Source organism: Centruroides sculpturatus, unplaced genomic scaffold (assembly GCF_000671375.1).
Source record: "Centruroides sculpturatus isolate CEXI.00-Female unplaced genomic scaffold, Cexi_2.0 scaffold1695, whole genome shotgun sequence".
In the NCBI taxonomy this organism is placed as follows: domain Eukaryota; kingdom Metazoa; phylum Arthropoda; class Arachnida; order Scorpiones; family Buthidae; genus Centruroides; species Centruroides sculpturatus.
The window spans coordinates 57,491-75,403 of NW_019385847.1; the positions used below are offsets into that span (position 1 = coordinate 57,491).

General features: G+C 28.8%; 1 protein-coding gene, 1 non-coding gene and 1 pseudogene across 5 annotated transcripts; 1 reads left to right on the top strand and 2 right to left on the bottom strand.

Moving 5' to 3' along the window:
- Positions 1–1,770: 1,770 nt before the first annotated feature.
- Positions 1,771–13,469, bottom strand: LOC111642483 (omega-amidase NIT2-like). Of its 4 annotated transcripts, none has more exons than XM_023388838.1 (9): positions 13,402–13,469; positions 11,299–11,417; positions 11,102–11,222; positions 7,458–7,546; positions 6,178–6,271; positions 6,032–6,106; positions 2,216–2,393; positions 2,082–2,137; positions 1,771–2,010 (listed from the first exon to the last, which is right to left on the bottom strand). In XM_023388838.1, exons 2-9 carry the CDS (start codon positions 11,392–11,394, stop codon positions 1,922–1,924), a joined length of 798 nt encoding a protein of 265 aa, XP_023244606.1. In that variant the 5' UTR covers positions 11,395–11,417; positions 13,402–13,469; the 3' UTR covers positions 1,771–1,921. The 4 variants fall into 4 exon arrangements, with proteins under 4 accessions (XP_023244606.1, XP_023244607.1, XP_023244604.1 ...); XM_023388839.1 differs by lacking the exon at positions 13,402–13,469 and adding an exon at positions 12,972–13,065; XM_023388836.1 differs by lacking the exon at positions 13,402–13,469 and adding an exon at positions 12,673–12,927.
- A 1,109-nt stretch (positions 13,470–14,578) lies between these two features.
- Trnar-ucg lies at positions 14,579–14,651 on the bottom strand. Its single transcript has one exon. It is a non-coding gene; the product is annotated as a tRNA-Arg (tRNA).
- A 973-nt stretch (positions 14,652–15,624) lies between these two features.
- On the top strand, positions 15,625–16,585 carry LOC111642481 (annotated as a pseudogene).
- Positions 16,586–17,913: the final 1,328 nt, after the last annotated feature.

The window sequence follows — 17,913 nt, forward strand, 5'->3', positions numbered from 1 at the left end:
TATCTCCCCTTGTTTCTAAGAGCTAATTAATATATTTAAATAAATACTTGATAAAATATTTTACATTTACAATAAAAATTAAATTTTACACATCATGTGAATTTTTATTAAAATTTTACTTAGCACGTCATAATAATATACCATGGCCAACAAATCGACCAAAAATGATGCCGGTCGATGACTGCATTATTTGTAATTTTAACAGAAATGTTAAATCAATATTTTTCACAGAGAAATCTTTAAACTATTCTCTATGATTGGTAATGCTGTGCTCTATGGGATGAAAGGAAGCAATGTCCTTTCTGTCAATGGCCGTTGCTATCCAGATGAATCGGTTTTATAAATTGTTTTATTGTACTGTAAACAATTTAGTTCAGTGCAAAATGAGTGCACCGAAAAGAAGCAAAACTTATAATTTGTGTGACAAAACGATATACAATTTTCTTTTTTTTTGTGGTGAAGAATAAATGTTGTCTTTTAATTTATATCTTAGTGTCTTTACCAAAAAGAGATCCCCTGGAACATTAATTACTGTGTAATATGTAAATACAACTATTTTTTGCAAAATAATTTTGTTAAATGGATTATTAAGCTTTCATAAAATAAAAATGTGGAGATTATCGATGCTTTTGACTACTATAGGTTGATCACACCCCACCATAAGTTGGTCAGGCCTGTGTTATACTGATTGGTTCTAAAATCTGAAGAACGTGATACAATTTCGTATCAATTATTGATTTTTATCATTTGTGATGCATTTTTTTCGTTCGAAAACAGCTATTTGTAAATACCAATTCTAAGCTCCTAATTATACTTATTTTGTATTAATATATCAATCCTCAATAACTTTAGAAACATTTAGACATACTGTACTAAATAAGATGTCCTATTGAAGATGTCGTATGTTTATAAAGTCAACACAAAGTTTATTCTCCATATAAACTAACCTCTGTAAAACTCAAAGTTCTATTCAAGGAAAAATTTCAAATTCCTATTTGTTTGCCATTTCTCTTACATGTAGCTTACTGGCTGCAAGTATGGTATGCAAGTATGCAAATGCCTTTTTATGTACAGTACGCGTATAGAATATAGGTCTACTAATTCTGATTGGTCAATTTTGAAAATAGTATAATAGTTCGATTTAGTAAGATGTTTGCGATTTTTTCGTGTACAAACGTTGGCTACGACGTAAATTGCTACGATTTTTCAATGAAATAGGTACCGCGTTTACTCCCTTTAGGCTAAAAGCTGAACCACACAGTTTTAGAAGTTCCTTAACTATATACAGTGGACTCATTAGTATCAACTATCGGTTAGTATCATCAGTTTTGACAACCTAACGGTAGCCTATGCTTTAAAGTACACTGTTGGAAAATTCACTTAATGTTTTTCTATCTCAAGTATATATGTACTGTACAATGTAAAATGTAGTAAAGTGCTAAACAATATCGGTTAAAGTAAACGTCCTTTTGGTATAAATACCAATATCATCATCATCATAGGTTTTCTATTCAAAATTCTAGGATTTTTCAATTTAAAGAGAGTATCTGGCTACATGCATAATACAGGATGATCATAATTAAAGAACAGGAATTCAGGAATATTAACAATTGAATGTTTTATATTATTGGATTATTTAACATGGAGTTTTTAATTTTAATAAAAGTTAAATTGGCAGAAAAATATCCTACCGAAAAATAGTCAAAACAAAGAAAAAAATTTGAGAAGTCATATAAGAAATTTTTATTTTATTTATATTATTTCTCAACATGATTTTGATAAACATCTGAATAAAAGTTTTGTCCTATAACTTTTCATTGGTCTATTTTAATTAATAAAATATATTTTCTTATTTATAATTTACAATCATTGTATTATATTACAAAAATATATTAAAATTCTCATCTAAATAGTTTACTATTTATTTTTTATCAGAAAGCTGATATAGATCCTTTCGTTGTTGTTTTCTTAAAGGAATCTGTTGTCGAACTTCTTCTAATAAATCTAGATCTGTACAGAAATAGCATTTAGTATTAAAATTTTAAATAAAACTAACAAACTATAAAAAAAAATTATCTTACCAATTTCAGCTTTCAAAATGGTTTCTTTCTCTTCTGCTTTGGTAATAACTCTTCCCCTACAATAAAAGATAAATCATAATTTTTATGCATCTATAAATTATTCACAAATTTCATTTTAAAAAAGAAATAATTACCATGGATCTGTAAAAGAACTATGTCCCCAAGCAACATAGGGAGCATTTTCATCTCTGGCTGGTGATATCATGGCAACATACACTTGATTATCCAATGCACGACCTTTATGAAGTATTTCCCAGTGAGCAGGACCCGTGGTCATATTAAATGCAGCAGGATATACCAATAAATGGCATCCTATTAAAATAATGTTAGTATATTTTCTAACAATATGCATTTGATATATAACTATTTACAGTAATGGCAATATGATTATTTGTGGAGTATTTATTTGTACTTATTAAGTAAAGACTGATTGTAACTTCTTTGGTTTTGCATGCTTTCTCCAAAAGATGATGTTAAAAAATATAAAGCTTTTTCTATGGAAAAATCATTTTCCAAAATTTCTCAAAAATAGAAACAAAACTGTTTTTTGCATTAGAATTCTATTTAATTCTTCTGTTAACATGCAGTTCAGAATTTTGAAACTTAAAGTGGTTAATTTTCTATGAATTTTTAAAATTACAAAAGATAAATTACTTTGAATTTAAAAATTCTGAACCATGCATTAATTAGAAGAATTAAACAGGATTCTAACACAAACTGTTTGGTTCTATTTCCATTTTTGAGAATTTTTTAAAAATAATTTTCCCATATAAAAAGCATTATATTTTTAGTGCCATTTGCTGAAGATTGCATGCATAATCAAAGAATCTTAAAAAAAAAAAAAAAAACTGTGTCTAATGCAAATTCTTGAACTTGAAGACTGTTGGCTAAATCATTAATTTTCTTAAGCCAATAAATAAAAACAGAGAAGAGAATTACAGCTACATTACGTCAACATTTTTAAATCAATGGCTTTAATAAAAATAAATTTTCTTACCATTTAAAATAATTCTGAAATGGTTCTGAATTTTTAAAAATTACTTAAGGATTCATACTTATTACAAAGTTAGTTACAATAATAGTTAACAGATTTATTAACTATGATTAAATATTGACTGCCATTAAAACTATTTTATAACTATCAAAAAAATGTATCTTCTTTTTTGCTTTGTTCTGAGCAAGGAGACTGTTTAGTTACTGAAATTATTGGTAACAGTGTTTATAAATTTTAGAATTTTTCTACAATGAGTTATTTGAAGTTTAAAAATAATTTGGCCAGCTTATAAAATGAATTCATCCAGTTTATAAGCTGGTTCAAAGCTCTCAATATGATTCAAAATGTTTTCATATTATTCATACATAGATTATTTCAATACTGTTTCTAAATTATTAAAAAGAGTACTGTATATTAATACTATAAATATATTAATATTGGCATATCATATTTCAATAATTACTTTAATTAAATTTATTTCAATTTTCACTTAAAAACTAAAGCTGGGTTTATACAGGATTGTAACATAGTAATAGAATATTAACTAAAGACTTTAATTTTAAATATAAAATATAAAAATTAAAATATTTTTTTATTGGGATTGACATAATATACTATTTTACAAGTTTATATAGAGAGATCCAATGTTGTTCTACAATACTGGATCTCTCTATACAGGAAATCCTTATTAATTCAAACTCAGATAGTTCAAAATCATAGTTTGTAACTGCACTTTTATTTCAGCCAGTAATATAGAAATTTACATATTAATGAATTCAGTTAGTTCAAAATACAACCACTTCAAAATTCAAAATGAAAATTTTGTCCAAACTGTGATATGCATGTGTTTACTCATTCATTTAGATTGAAGTGCCTCCATGCTACACAAGAACAATAAACCAAGAATAACTCTAATCTAGTCAATATGGATTTGCTTTTACAGTAATGCATTTTCAGGTATCACCTTATCCTTTTTTTGTCTTATCTCATAAAATACAGCTGGGTTTTGGGATTGTAAGATTGGACTATAAGTAACAGAGTGAGAGATTTGTTGGGCTCTACACTACAACATTTGGGTAATTTACTACTTTTTGGGCCACTTTAAAAATAATTTGGGCTACATTTTGGGCTACACTGGGCTACAGAAATTTTGCCTTACTTTTTATAAAAACCTATATGACAACCTGTGAGGTTCTCACTGGACACATGCTGTTTACCTGCAGTTTATTTTTATATTATTATTATTAATTAACGAAAATAGCATTATGTATACATAGCCATATTCTGTTTGCTTAATAAATTACAACAGTTACATGGCATTTGGCATTTTGTACAGAAATATGTAAAGCATAGAGAATTCAAAACTCGATAATTTGAAGTCACGATTATTTCACCCCTTAAATTTCAAACTAACGAGGATTTCCTGTATAAATTTCTAAAACAATATATGAGTTTTCACATGCTTTTTGAAAACTGAATTAGTAATTCTGAAGCTAAAAGTCATTAAAATCGATTTCCTACTAAAAAAATCATAATTTAAAAATAATTAATTTTTGAAAATTTTTAAATATTTAATTTTAATAAACCTGTGTATAAATCAAACCACTCAGCCTTTGATACTTTTGTATTGATATTACAATACAAATATATCAGTAAGTAGCAATAATTATATTCAATACTTTTTATAAGCTAATTTTGTATGGGCTATAGTAATTATAATTTTTGTAAAAATTAAACAGCATAAATGCCAAACTTTATATTCATCTATAACAACCTTCCTGCAAAATAAAGAACAGAGCTGCATTGCTCACATGTGTATCATTCTCCCACAAAATCTGCTCAATCAGTCAAACTATTTTTGTTTTTGTACAGCAGATCAGCCTGATAGAACTGACTATCCAAATCTGTTACCTTTTACCTTAGTGTTTTCATTCATTATTTATTGTTTAATTTAATTTGTAAGAATTTTGTTTTCTTTTAATTGTATGATTTTGGCACTCTTAGCCAGAAACTGTTGCTTCTTTACCACAAAGACTGTTTGCTAGTCACCTTTGCAGCTTGTTCAAAAGTGTCTTCTATGCTTAAGATTGCATTAGCTTCCTTAATGTGTGAATTGAATCAAGAATTAATTTTTATTTCAATATATTCTGGACAACTAGCTTTGTCTGACTTCTAATAGTCTTCCCTTTAGGATTATTTTTAGAATAACAAAGAGGAGATGTATCTACCAAAATCAGTAGCACATTCAAATTGACAGCTGTCATTTTCCAAAACATGTTTCACTGCTTGCACTGTAAATGGCAAGTACTGCTGACAGTAATTGAACTGTATCAATGTACCATGCACTGTACAATAATGAACAAAATAATGTTTATGACAAATGCTATATGGAAAATGTAATAATTTGCATCATTGATTTGGCACTGATATTTTTCTGTGGACCTTTTCTCTACACCAGTTTCATTCTTTATCTTGCATTATATTAATACATGTCTATATGATTTTATTACACATTTATTATCTATGGGTATAATGAATGTCAAAAATGTGTTAATATATTACCATTTTTAGTAAATATTTTAACATAAACAAACTTTTATTTATTTTTATAAAAATTACTGAATGGATATGTACAAAAACATATTTTTACTGCAATATTTTCTTTTATAAATACAATATCTTTAATTTTTATACATTTACTACTGCACAGACATTAAACGAAAAATAGTGTTAATGATATGTTTAATTTAAAATGTGTAATAAGTAACAAATTCAGAAAAAACACAACAATTAATCTTTATGTTCAATATGTTAATTATAGTATTAAATAATGAAATAAAATTTAATACAATTTCAATAAATGATTAATGATGATCAATTAATAACACATGTGAGCACATTATATTTATTGTGCATAAACTACTAACTTTAGATACTCAACAAATGTTATAAATACCTTTATCAGCATATAAACTGGCAAGATGTGGAAATCTCACATCATAACATATCCCAAGTCCAACTTTCACAAATGCTGGAAAGCAAAATAACAATAAAAATTTATAATTCTGAATTAACTTTAAAGTCAAGAAAATAAAAACTCACCAGCATCAAAAGTTACTAAAGAATTTCCAGGTGAAATTGAATTAGATTCTTTAAATGTGATTTTACCTGGTACATCAATATCAAAAAGATGGATCTGGGTAAGGTTGTAAATATATATTTTTATCCACTTACATTCAATATAATAATACAGCTTACATAAAAATATGTAAGTTACATTTAATGTAGAACAATAATAAAAAATTTAAATATTTTTCAACCCCTAAATTAAATAAATAAACAAAAATTATGTCAAAAGCTTACAATACTCACACACTCTTAAAAATAAAGTCCAGTTCTAAGAACAAGAAGATTAAAAATATAAACTCAAATTTATAAAATCATATCCATGTGAAGTAATGATAACCAAGATAGAAAATGTTTTGGTCTCTAAACCCATATCCTATTTTACATTCATCATTAGGCATTTGACAAAGCCTAAAGGACATATGTTCACATTTTCTGAGTCTTAACTTCATCTTATCTTGCAAGCAGCATATACATTAATCCTGGATTATAATTGAGATATTTCTTGTTATTAACAATTTCAGGCATTCAATTGCTATAGTATACAAAACTGAATTTTATTTAGAATAATGAAATTTAGAAACTTTGAAATGTGGTGCTGGAGGAGAATGCTGAAGGTGCTTGTACTAAATGGACAGGTTTTAGAAAGAGCAGAAACCAGAAACACTCTTAACACTCAGAAACAACATGATTAGACATCTATTAAGACATCCAAAATGAATGAAAGTTTTATTTGAGAGAATGATGGAGAGAAAAGTGGTAAGAAGACAATCAAGAATGGAGTACTGGATAGTTGAAAGATAAGAACACCTTACAATAAAATTAAACAACTAACACTAAATAGAAGTGAATGGTAGACCTGATGTTACCCTGTGGGTTGAGGAGAGAAGAAGAGAAGATGCCTATACTTTTCCAATTAAATTCTCAATTTTTAGTTGTTCTGGAACATATCTTCAACACAATACGTTAGTTCAATAAGAAATTGATGTCCAATACACATCATTTCATTACAAGTTGTGCTTTTTTGAAACATAAAAATAACATAATAAGGTTCCCCTGCAATTCTTTACTCATTGTATCTTGCTTTATTCATCATTTATATAAATGATGGGTCAGCAGCATAATTGGATAAATTAATCTAGAGTACAAATCTGATAATAGTATATCTGTATGTCTATCTACAGAATACAAAATATTATAATAAATATTTCAATAAAACACAAAAACTATTCTATTAAATAGAATTGTAAAAACACCTTTCTAAACTTGGCTAATGTTTCTCCATTTGGACCAAATGCTAAACAGGTATTATAAAATTTATCATCATCTACCTCAGGATAGGTACCTATAAAAAGACAATAATTGATGTAATTACAAATATGATCTCTGATTATTGTTTAATAAATATTGAAATAAGAAATACAATAATTTTTAAAACATTCAAATAAGTATTATATTTCCTCATTTTATAAATCACAAAAATTAAAATAAAATAAAGATTATATTGTAAGTTAGAGAATAGTCTTCATTACATATTCACACAACTATAATATCTATATACTTCAACTGCAGGAAAATGTATTTTATACAGCAAAATACTACTAGGACTAAGCAGAAAGTATTGACTTGCAAGAGATTTAATGACTCATCAAAACAAAATACCCTATATTTCCGCAGATAAGATAATAGTTGAATCATAAAAAAAATCGCCCAAAATCTGGTGTCATCTTATAGGACAGACAGAAAAATGTTAGATTGAAATTTATATAAATTAAAACCAATATAAAAAAACAGACAAACTGTAATTAGAGAGTAGGGTATGTCCACAAAATAGAATAGCCTGTAGCCTATACGAAGTTTTTGTGAATAATCAAGATCATTACCCAAATGCCTGAATCAGTGCAACAATCACATTGATTCAGATTCAAGAAAATAAAATTTGTTCATTCAAAAAATTACGAATAGGACATAATACCGTATATGCTATACAGTTATTATACAGATAATGATCGTTGATCTAAACTAAATTCATGGGCTATTGATAGTTTGGGGGTCATCTTATGGGACAGATATATGCTAAAACTATAAAACTTTGACGAAAATTTATACCTTGTCTTATCTGCAGAAATATACAGTACTTTGATCCAAGTAAGATCCAAGCAAAACATGTATATTCTACTGCTGATCTAATACATTTATCATTTTAAATCTGAAAATTCCATAGTAAAAATCAATAATGGGTATCAATTATGATTATTTGTAAATATTTGTAAATAATAAAACATTATCATTAAATTATAATATAGTTATAAGAAATTAATAAGAATTATATGAAAATTTACAGCATTAAAGTTGCATTAGTGTATGTCACTTTACAATCTATAAATCAAAATAATGCACCAAATAAAAATAAATAAATAAATTTTAATGGACTATATTTTCATTATAATTGTTAATTTTGCATGAAAAGTGACAAATTAATTTAATTATTTAAATGTTTTACATAAATAAAAACTTAATTCTTAGAAATGCATAAATATTCAAAAGAAGTTTTGTAAAACTGTAAAAAAATTTAGTACTGTAAAAAACTGTAAAAAAAGTAGAATATTGAATATAGTTTATCCATATATAATTACTTTTAAAGTGTATTGTATTTATTGCAGAAATTTTTATATTCTATAGTTATTATTAAAAAAACATTTGTAAACTGTCCAGTAAATACTCTTAGAAATGGATTTTTCACTAAAATAAAATTTCTCATTAACAACACAAAGATTACTTTAATATATAATATTGCAAAAATTTCTTGTCTTTCTAACTTCTGATAGATTGTCTTCTAACTTCTAACTCTAGAGAGATTTACATATTTACACTAAACACCTTAATCCAGCATTACCATCGTAAGATCAGTTATAATAAAAACACTGATATCATTATTTGAAAAATAAGAGAGTCAAATACAAGATACTAAATGGCAAAATAAAATTAGTCTGCTCTAAAATGTAGTTAATAAATGAGACATAGTTTTGGAATGACTGGAAATAAAAACTAATTAATTATTAAAATTTTGAACAACCAATTACTAATTGAAAAATTATTTATGAATACAAAAGTTCACTTTATAGAAAAATTACAATTTAATTTTAATTAATTTTACATTTCAGTATATCAAAAAATAAACTGCTCAAAATGGAAATTTCAAAATATGAATTAATCAATTTCTTACAACAAATGATTCATAAAAAATTATTAGATTATTTAGTATTTTTGATATATTTAATGAATCATGAATCTATATTTAATGAATTAGTGGATTTTTCCTAAATTAGAATATCTGATATAGTAACCTCAACACCACACTCAGTGTAGACTTAATTATTAAACAATCATCACAAAGCACCTTAATTCGCTAAGGTGCTTTGTGATGATTGTTTAATAATATAGAATTAATAATAATTTGTGATAATTGTTTAATAATAATATAATATTCTTGCCCTATAGAATAGGTTAAAAACGTTTTCAACCTATTCTATAAGCCAAGAATGCCCAACTGTGGCTCGTGAGCCATATGAAACACTTCATGAGCTTAATTGTGACTCAACTAATAAGTAAAAAATATTATTATTTTTTAAAATTTCTGTATCTTGTAAATACACTGGAATTAAAATTAATTGAAATACAAGAAGTCAAGGTCTCCAAATGTTACATAAATCAGCAAAATCAATCACTGAATTTTGGAAAAGTGTACCAATAATTAAGTAAAACAATTTAAAAAATGCAGCATATCGTTTACTGTCAATTTTTGGATCAACATATGCTGTTGAATCATTGTACTCAATGATAAAATTGATTAAATTGAAGTTCCATTCACAGTTAACCAATCAACATTTAAAAGAATTAATAAGAAGTTCAATTATCTAATTATCAACCTGATTATCAAAACTTAATTTCAACATCACAAATTCATAAACCTTCAACTAGCAAAGAGTAAGATTTAAAAAAATGTAATAAATATGTAAAAACAACTTACTTTAATTGTCAAAATAAATACATTATGATTCTGAAATTTTTTTATTTTTATACCAAGAACTTTAGGTGGGGCTCCCAAAATTTCAGGTAGGTAACTAGGGCTCTTACAGCAAAAAGTCTAGGCACCCCTGCTACAGACATCTTCAAGTTTATAAAATTTTCATCTGATACAAAGGTAAAGTCTACATTTAAATATATCAGGTTCAGCATGGCAATAATATATTCCTGAGAAATACTAGCTTTTAAATTTAGCAAAAGTATGTTTGGCAACATTTTGAAAGTTAGTTTTTGTGATAATTTACACAAATGACAATTTAAAACTATAGTAGAGCATTGATTATCCAAAACAATTCGGGACTGGGGTTGTTCGGATAACTGATCATTTATGAAAAAATATATTAAACACGAAACTGTACTGTATATTTTGTATCACACGTCTTACAAATACATACCTTAAATAAAGTAATACATTAAAGTAGGCCTACAGTTTAAGTTCGAAAGAAGGGTGAGAGAGCTGCAGCGCCACAGAACTACCAGAAATTTGAATTTTCTGATTGGAATGCTTTCGGTTAACCAATGTTTTGGTTGATTGGTATTCGGATAATTGATGCTCTACTGTACTTAAATATCAATAATTTCAAATTGTTTTTAAAGATATACTTAAACTATTTTTTTTAATTATCAACAGATGTTTTTTCATATGATAATTCTATCTTACTAAAACAGAAATTTACAATTTCTCTATACTCTAATTGAATCACTTTTAAATGCTTATCAAACATGAACTGGAAAAAAACTATCTCTATATTAAAACATTGATAAATACAAAATTGTGTAATAAAATTCTTTATGTATAAATTGCAAAACATACCTCCAATCAAATATATGTTATTGTTTTTTGCAGCATTTGATAAAACAGTACTTGTCTGACCCGGTATCTTTTCAGCATAAACATCAAGATGACGCAAATCGTAGGGACTATTGAAAAATTCCTAAACAGAATGTATTTCATTAAGTTTCAAACAGATAATATAATAGCAAAAATTACATATAAATTTATATACTCACGGGCAAACACACCAATTTGGCACCTTCACCGGCAGCTTTTGCTATTAACTCCGAAGCTTTTTCAAGATTTGCTTCTTTAGAAGCCGTAACGGCCATTTGAATAAGTGCAATGGATAGTTCTAAACAAAAAAAACAATACTTTATTATCATATAGTGTTTAAAAACAATAATGTAGAAAAAGAGCAGTATATACTGCAGGAAAATATCTGCTTTAAGTCTCATTTTGATTTCTAAGAATGTAAGATACCTCAAGGCTTCAACTTTGTGAACCTTCATTTTATAAAGGAAAATGTTTGCAATCCCTAGTATTATACAAGGGTCATTCTAAAAATAAAGAACATTTGTTTCTCTAGATATTTTTATTTAAGATAATGAAACAAAACTTATTTTACAACATATATGATACCTTAGCTATATTTCTACATAGTCGTCATACAAATTTAAACATTTGTATAGCATATCATCAGCTTTTCTATGCCTTCTGCACACTCAGTTACTGCCAAGTTCTTGAACCAGTCATTAACGGCCTCTTTCAGTTCATTTTCACTTCCATAGTGATTCTTGGCTAAAAAATCCTTCAATTTTGGGAAAAAATGTAATCACTCGGATCCTAGTCCGGGCTATAAGAAAGATGTTCAAAAACTTCCCACTTAAGCTGCTGAAGCAAGTTCTTTGTCAACGTAGCAGCATGCAGACATGCATTATCCTGAAGAAGCACAATGCCTCTGGACAACAATCCCTGCCATTTGTTTTGAAATGAAGCTTCATTTATCACATTACCATAAACTTTGGTTATCTGTCTGTAAATTTCGATACGATTTTTTTCACATTCAAAAAGCATATTACACTATGAACCTTACACTTGGTGGGATCTTTAATTTTGTCACACACTTCAAAGTCACACTGTAAACAGTAAACGATTATTGTGGCTCACTATTAGCATCAGACTGGCACAAAAACATGGGAAGGTCCATGACACAGCAGTGGAGGGTGGTAGGTGAACTGCACAGCTTGACAGATCAAAATGTTCTTTTTTTTTAGAATGACCCCCGTATAAGATCCAAAACAAACCTCTTTCGGATGGCTCTGCATGGAGTATCTCTATACATAGGGCCATATTTACACGTTTATCATCAGTAGTGTGGAGACCGATTTTGCCGACCAATGTCTACAACCAACATTAGCAGTTCATACAAAGTATCAGTCTTGAAGGTTGGCTCTCCTCCCCCATTCAAACCACTCCTAGGTCCTTTATATTTCTATATTTCACTTAATTCTGGGGGAAAAAATATTATTATGTTTTTAGTGGTGTGGCTTTGCCCTATTGTTGGTTGGGGATTAGGGGTGAAACAACATAAATCCCCAGAAACTTACCGTTGACCTGTCTAAGAACGATTGCATGTTGTATGGTCATACTGCCTTTTCATTTTTTACAGTGATTGTCATCGACTATTTAAAACGAAACGTACGTTCTTTTAATGCAGATAAATAAAAATATTAAACTTTAACCCTAAGAGTAATGATGTTACTGTGTTTAAGTAAGCTGCATACAGTACTAAAGCATCTATTTACATCATGCGCTGATGTCTGAAAACATTGAGATATTTTGAAATTTCATTACTATTGCTTCATACATCATCTCAAATTTTATACACATTTATATATACACCTACTTACTTCTGCTGGCCATTTTGAAATCCTTTAATATTAAACGCTCTTTGACATGTGATTATCTCCTTCTTGTTTACTTGAAAGTTGCCATTTTGAAACGATGAAAAACAAGCCCAGAAAAAATTCTAATGGCATTTAATTACGATAAACTATTAAAGATTTTTTAAAATATTTCTACTTTAAATATTCAAAATAATTTAAAATATCTTTACATGAGCATTGTTTTAAAATATTATTTTAAAATTTATTTTTTATATTGGCAGAATTTTAGGTACTTGTGCAGTTTACGGGGTACGGCTATTTGAAAGATTTTCTTCCATAAAATTAATCGATTATAGACTAATTTGACCCGAATATTTCCAAAACACGTATAATTTTTGGGAATAATCCATAAAAAATATGTTATAAACAAAAAATTTTCAGAATACTTACCGAGTGTACCCCGTTCAAAGACGCCATTGCTTAAGCTTGTTTTCGTCGCGGATTGTCACATAGGACAGCGGACGAGTACGAAGCGTGTCACATGATATTTGTTGGTGCTATTCGGTCACGTGACTACTCATCTCTGACTTGTTTCTGTTAACATTCTTTTTGAGAAGAATTCGCTGAACTTTGCAGACATCATTAATAGAAATATTAAAACATCATTCCATTATAAATATGGATTAAAATCAACATATAATAACATATGATAATGCAATAAATAACTAATAATTCTACTCTGCTTTTAAATGGCCTAATCTCTTTCTAATTACAGTAAAATACTATAGTATATTATGATCTATCATGAATGTGTTATGTCTCCAAAGTTCAGCGAATTCATCGATTTTGTTAAATAACTTTTAGTAATTATTACAAAATGTCCAAAAGTTTAATTTTGAGGTTACAGATAAGTTTTATAAAAAAAAAAAAAAAATTGTAAATGCTGAAAACAAGTAAAATCTTCCTACCATCACGTCAATGCCCGATCATTGTCAACAGAACGGTGGCCGAGCGGTCAAGGTGGCAGCTACCACTCTCGACCCGGGATCGAACGGGCCATCGGGGTTGATCCGACCGGATATGTTCGGGCCCGCCCCATTTTTGGACTGGCCGAACCCATAATGGTCTTGTTAAAAAAGGCCATCTTAGTGCCCACAAAGCGGAAAGAGTTTTTTAAAAAAATGCCGGATTATTGATGACAATACTCTCTTAAATAGAACTTATGATATCTGGTGTTGAATGAAAGACATGAATGTTTGGTCAAAGATGTAATTAAAGACTTTGGTCATTCACGTACAGTACATGAACGGAGTCACGTCATTTTACGTGTACGTAACATATATGAAACGAGAGAGGCAAATGGCATCCTTATGTTATTTAAAATTCCGGCGCCATTTGACTGTCAGGCGAATTTATCTACATATTATTTTTAATTTTACTCAATTGATTTATTTTATATATTAACGTATTGTAATATTTAACTAAATAAAATACATAACATACGACAGTAAATTGTAACTTGTTAAAGTGTAACAAAATACATTGGTTACGAAAACAAAACACAGCACTGGATTGGGAAAGGAAGGCAGCAAAATACTCGACCGTAGTATAGAATAAAGTCATCATCCGTCCGCGACAGGATTCGAACCTGCAATCTTCTGATTCGAAGTCAAACGCCTTATCCATTAGGCCACGCGGACTTGAAGGACTTGTGTAAAAATATAGTATATTAAGTAATATACTACAGTATTTTTACTGAAATAAAACTATTCAAAATGTTTTTAAAAGCTTTTTTTAGAAACATATTATTTTATTACTTTCATTTNCTATAGTATATTAGTAATATACTACAGTATTTTTACTGAAATAAAACTATTCAAAATGTTTTTAAAAGCTTTTTTTAGAAACATATTATTTTATTACTTTCATTTATCTTTATTATTTAAACGCTGTGCCAGGGATAGACTGGTGATTGAAAACGCTCCTTAATCCAAGTTTTTAAAAAAATGATTAGAACCAAATTTTGCTATTTCTCTTAGTAATTTAGTCTAAAAATTAAAATTCGAAATTTCTCGCTTAAAATTGACTTGAGAAAAGAATTTCGTTTTTTAACAAAGGAGTTTGTAGGACGACGGTTAAAGTTACTGGACGTAAGAGGTTAACTTTTTTTTTTTTTTTTTCAATGAAAACGATTTGTTCTTAATTTTAAAATTACGTCTATTTACAGTATTTAATATTGCAATTAAGTTGTTTTGTTGTTTCCGTTATAGATTATAATTCATTGCGGTAATTAGTCGTCATTTATTTCTATAAAATGTAATTTTTCGAATTGGAATGATCATGATTGTTATGGCGTATGCCTGCATTGTCATAGACGCAATTAACAGTTATGTCATAAGTGTTATGACCAACGTTAAAATCGAAAAACCTGCCTTCGGCTATGATGTCACCTGTACGGGGTGATCCAAAATCTCCATACGTAGCTCTGGATATGTATTTCCGAATATAAGCAGAAAACAGGTAGAGATTCAAAAGAACTTCCATATGACTACTGTTATTGTCAATGGATAATCAAATAGGCTCGGACATTTTTATAAAAGAATAAACATGAATTGTCATTTATTAAACAATATGTTATAAAACATAAAATTAATAAAACTAATTCGTTTATGTTAGTAAACAAAAAATTTTGATATTATTAGTTTGAAACTGGCAACACTTGTGTGTCAATACTTGCAAAAATATCAAACAAAATGGCTGATGATCAAGCATGCAAGAGCGGATTTGTTTTCGATAATTGTAGACGAAATGAAATGCTTAAAGAAGCCGGATACCCGGTTCCTAAATTTAGAAAGACGGGAACGACTATCGCAGGTATAGTTTTTAAGGATGGAGTCATTTTGGGAGCAGATACAAGAGCTACCGAAGGACCTATCGTTGCCGATAAAAATTGCCGTAAAATCTATTGTTTGAATCCAAATATATATTGCGGTGGAGCTGGAACGGCTGCAGATTTAGTAATGACTACAAAATTGATTTCTTCTCAGCTCGAATTACTACGCTTGGAAATGAATAGAACTGTACCAGTCGTGTGTGCAAATACGTTGTTGACACGAATGTTGTTTAGATACCAAGGAAACCTCGGCGTGGCTTTGGTACTTGGAGGAGTGGATTCGACCGGAGGTAGCATCTACTGCATATATCCTCACGGAACTTCTCAAAACCTGCCTTACGCTACCGTAGGATCGGGCTCTCTTGCCGCCATGGCCGTATTCGAGAGCAGATGGAAGCCGAACATGGAATTAGAAGAAGGAAAGGAACTAGTGAAAGATGCCATAGCCGCCGGTATCTTGAATGACTTGGGCTCGGGAGGAATTGTCGACCTGTGCGTCGTAACTAAAGAAGGAGCTACGCACTTCCGTCCCTATGAAGTCATCTCGAAGAAGGGAGAAAGGGGAGGAGTGTATAAATATGAACGAGGAGCCACGGCTATTCTCTCCAAGCAAGAAATTCCATTGGAAGTGGAAGAAACTATTGTAGAACTTCGTTAAATTCAGTTTAATTCCAATTATTTAAAATTATTCGGCAATTTCTGTTAAAATGTTATCTTACTAGTTCACTTTTTACATTCATCACATATTAATTTTTAATGTATTTTAAATGTGTTTAAAAGTTAATAAATTGATCTTTAACTCGTTATGTTTATTTAATTTTGTGTAAAATGTATAATTAATAGACTGTTATAATTATTTACAAGGTATTTGCTATGAAATTATTAATTTCATACATATTAAATGATGTTTTCATACTGTATAAAAGATAACTTTACATTGACAGAACCGACAAATAAACCTATTGATTTGAATATACACTCTTCTATTTACCAATTTATTCTGTATGTAAAACTGCCTACCATCCGGCTGTATTCTCAGATTCCATTACTATGTAAATCGTTCTGTTCAGATGTCTTGCAACGGAAAAGTCTAAAACTTGGCGAAAGTATTCTAAGCGTTGGCAGCCTACACTGTGGTGAACCCAGAATCGAATCAGCTGTGCTTACGTTCTTTGTGTCAAGTTGAAAACGAAAAGTTAGTGAAATAAATCGTTTTCAAGACCCCTACGACAACTCAAAAGTATAGGAGAGCTTATATAAAGAAGGAAAACAAAAAACATCCGTTAATGAATGGAAAAAAGCAATATCGATGACTCGAAGCGAAACTGTCAAGACCTCAGTATGAAATCGTGAGATTGAAACATAAATTGAGATTTCTCTTATACAGAATTGCGCAAGAAGCAAAGAAAACATCTTATGCTTAAAAAAGGTCCATTAAAGAAAGTGTTAGTCAAGTTAAAGTGGAGTTGCAAGGACTTTCAGACCACATAGCAAGCCGCATCTTACAGGCACAAAAAGTTTTTCTGGCTTTAAGTCCATTCAGATAAACAATTTAATTTTAATATATAAATTGGATTTTTGATGGGCATTCAGGTTTAAACTCAAAGACGATGAAAGCGATGCTAATAATTCAAGCATTTTTCTATTTTCCCATGTTTCTCTACGACTTATAAATGGAGATCTCGATTGAAGTAGTAGCGCTGTTATTTGGCAAAACCTCGACAAGATATGGCAGACCCATAAGGATGCAGTTCCGACAAAGTTTCAAGAATGGAAAACCATTACCTTGAAAATCAGACAACTTCTATACAGCAGATAGTGATATGTTGTGATAATTAAAATTTAATTATGAAGCATCATTTAATATTTGCTATGATAGCAAAATCTGTAATGTTCTAACTGATACTAAACCATACCAAAAATGCTATGTGGATCTATATCAAAACAATTGAAAATTGTTATAATGTGTTAATTTTATATTTTTTACCTTCTGCATTCGTTTACTATATTTTTGTAATAAAGTTTTACGAAATGTATAATACGTTTTTGTAAAATAATTGTTCACATAG

What these genes read in the sequence shown, in the direction of transcription:
- LOC111642483 (XM_023388836.1), bottom strand. Translation starts at nt 12,712, where the DNA reads ATGACCATACAACATGCAATCGTTCTTAGACAGGTCAACG. An exon ending in CCAAATTGGTGTGTTTGCCC is followed by an intron (nt 11,223 to 11,298) that starts GTGAGTATATAA and finishes CATTCTGTTTAG; the next exon opens with GAATTTTTCAATAGTCCCTA. An exon ending in CATTTTGAAAGCTGAAATTG is followed by an intron (nt 2,011 to 2,081) that starts GTAAGATAATTT and finishes ATTTCTGTACAG; the next exon opens with ATCTAGATTTATTAGAAGAA.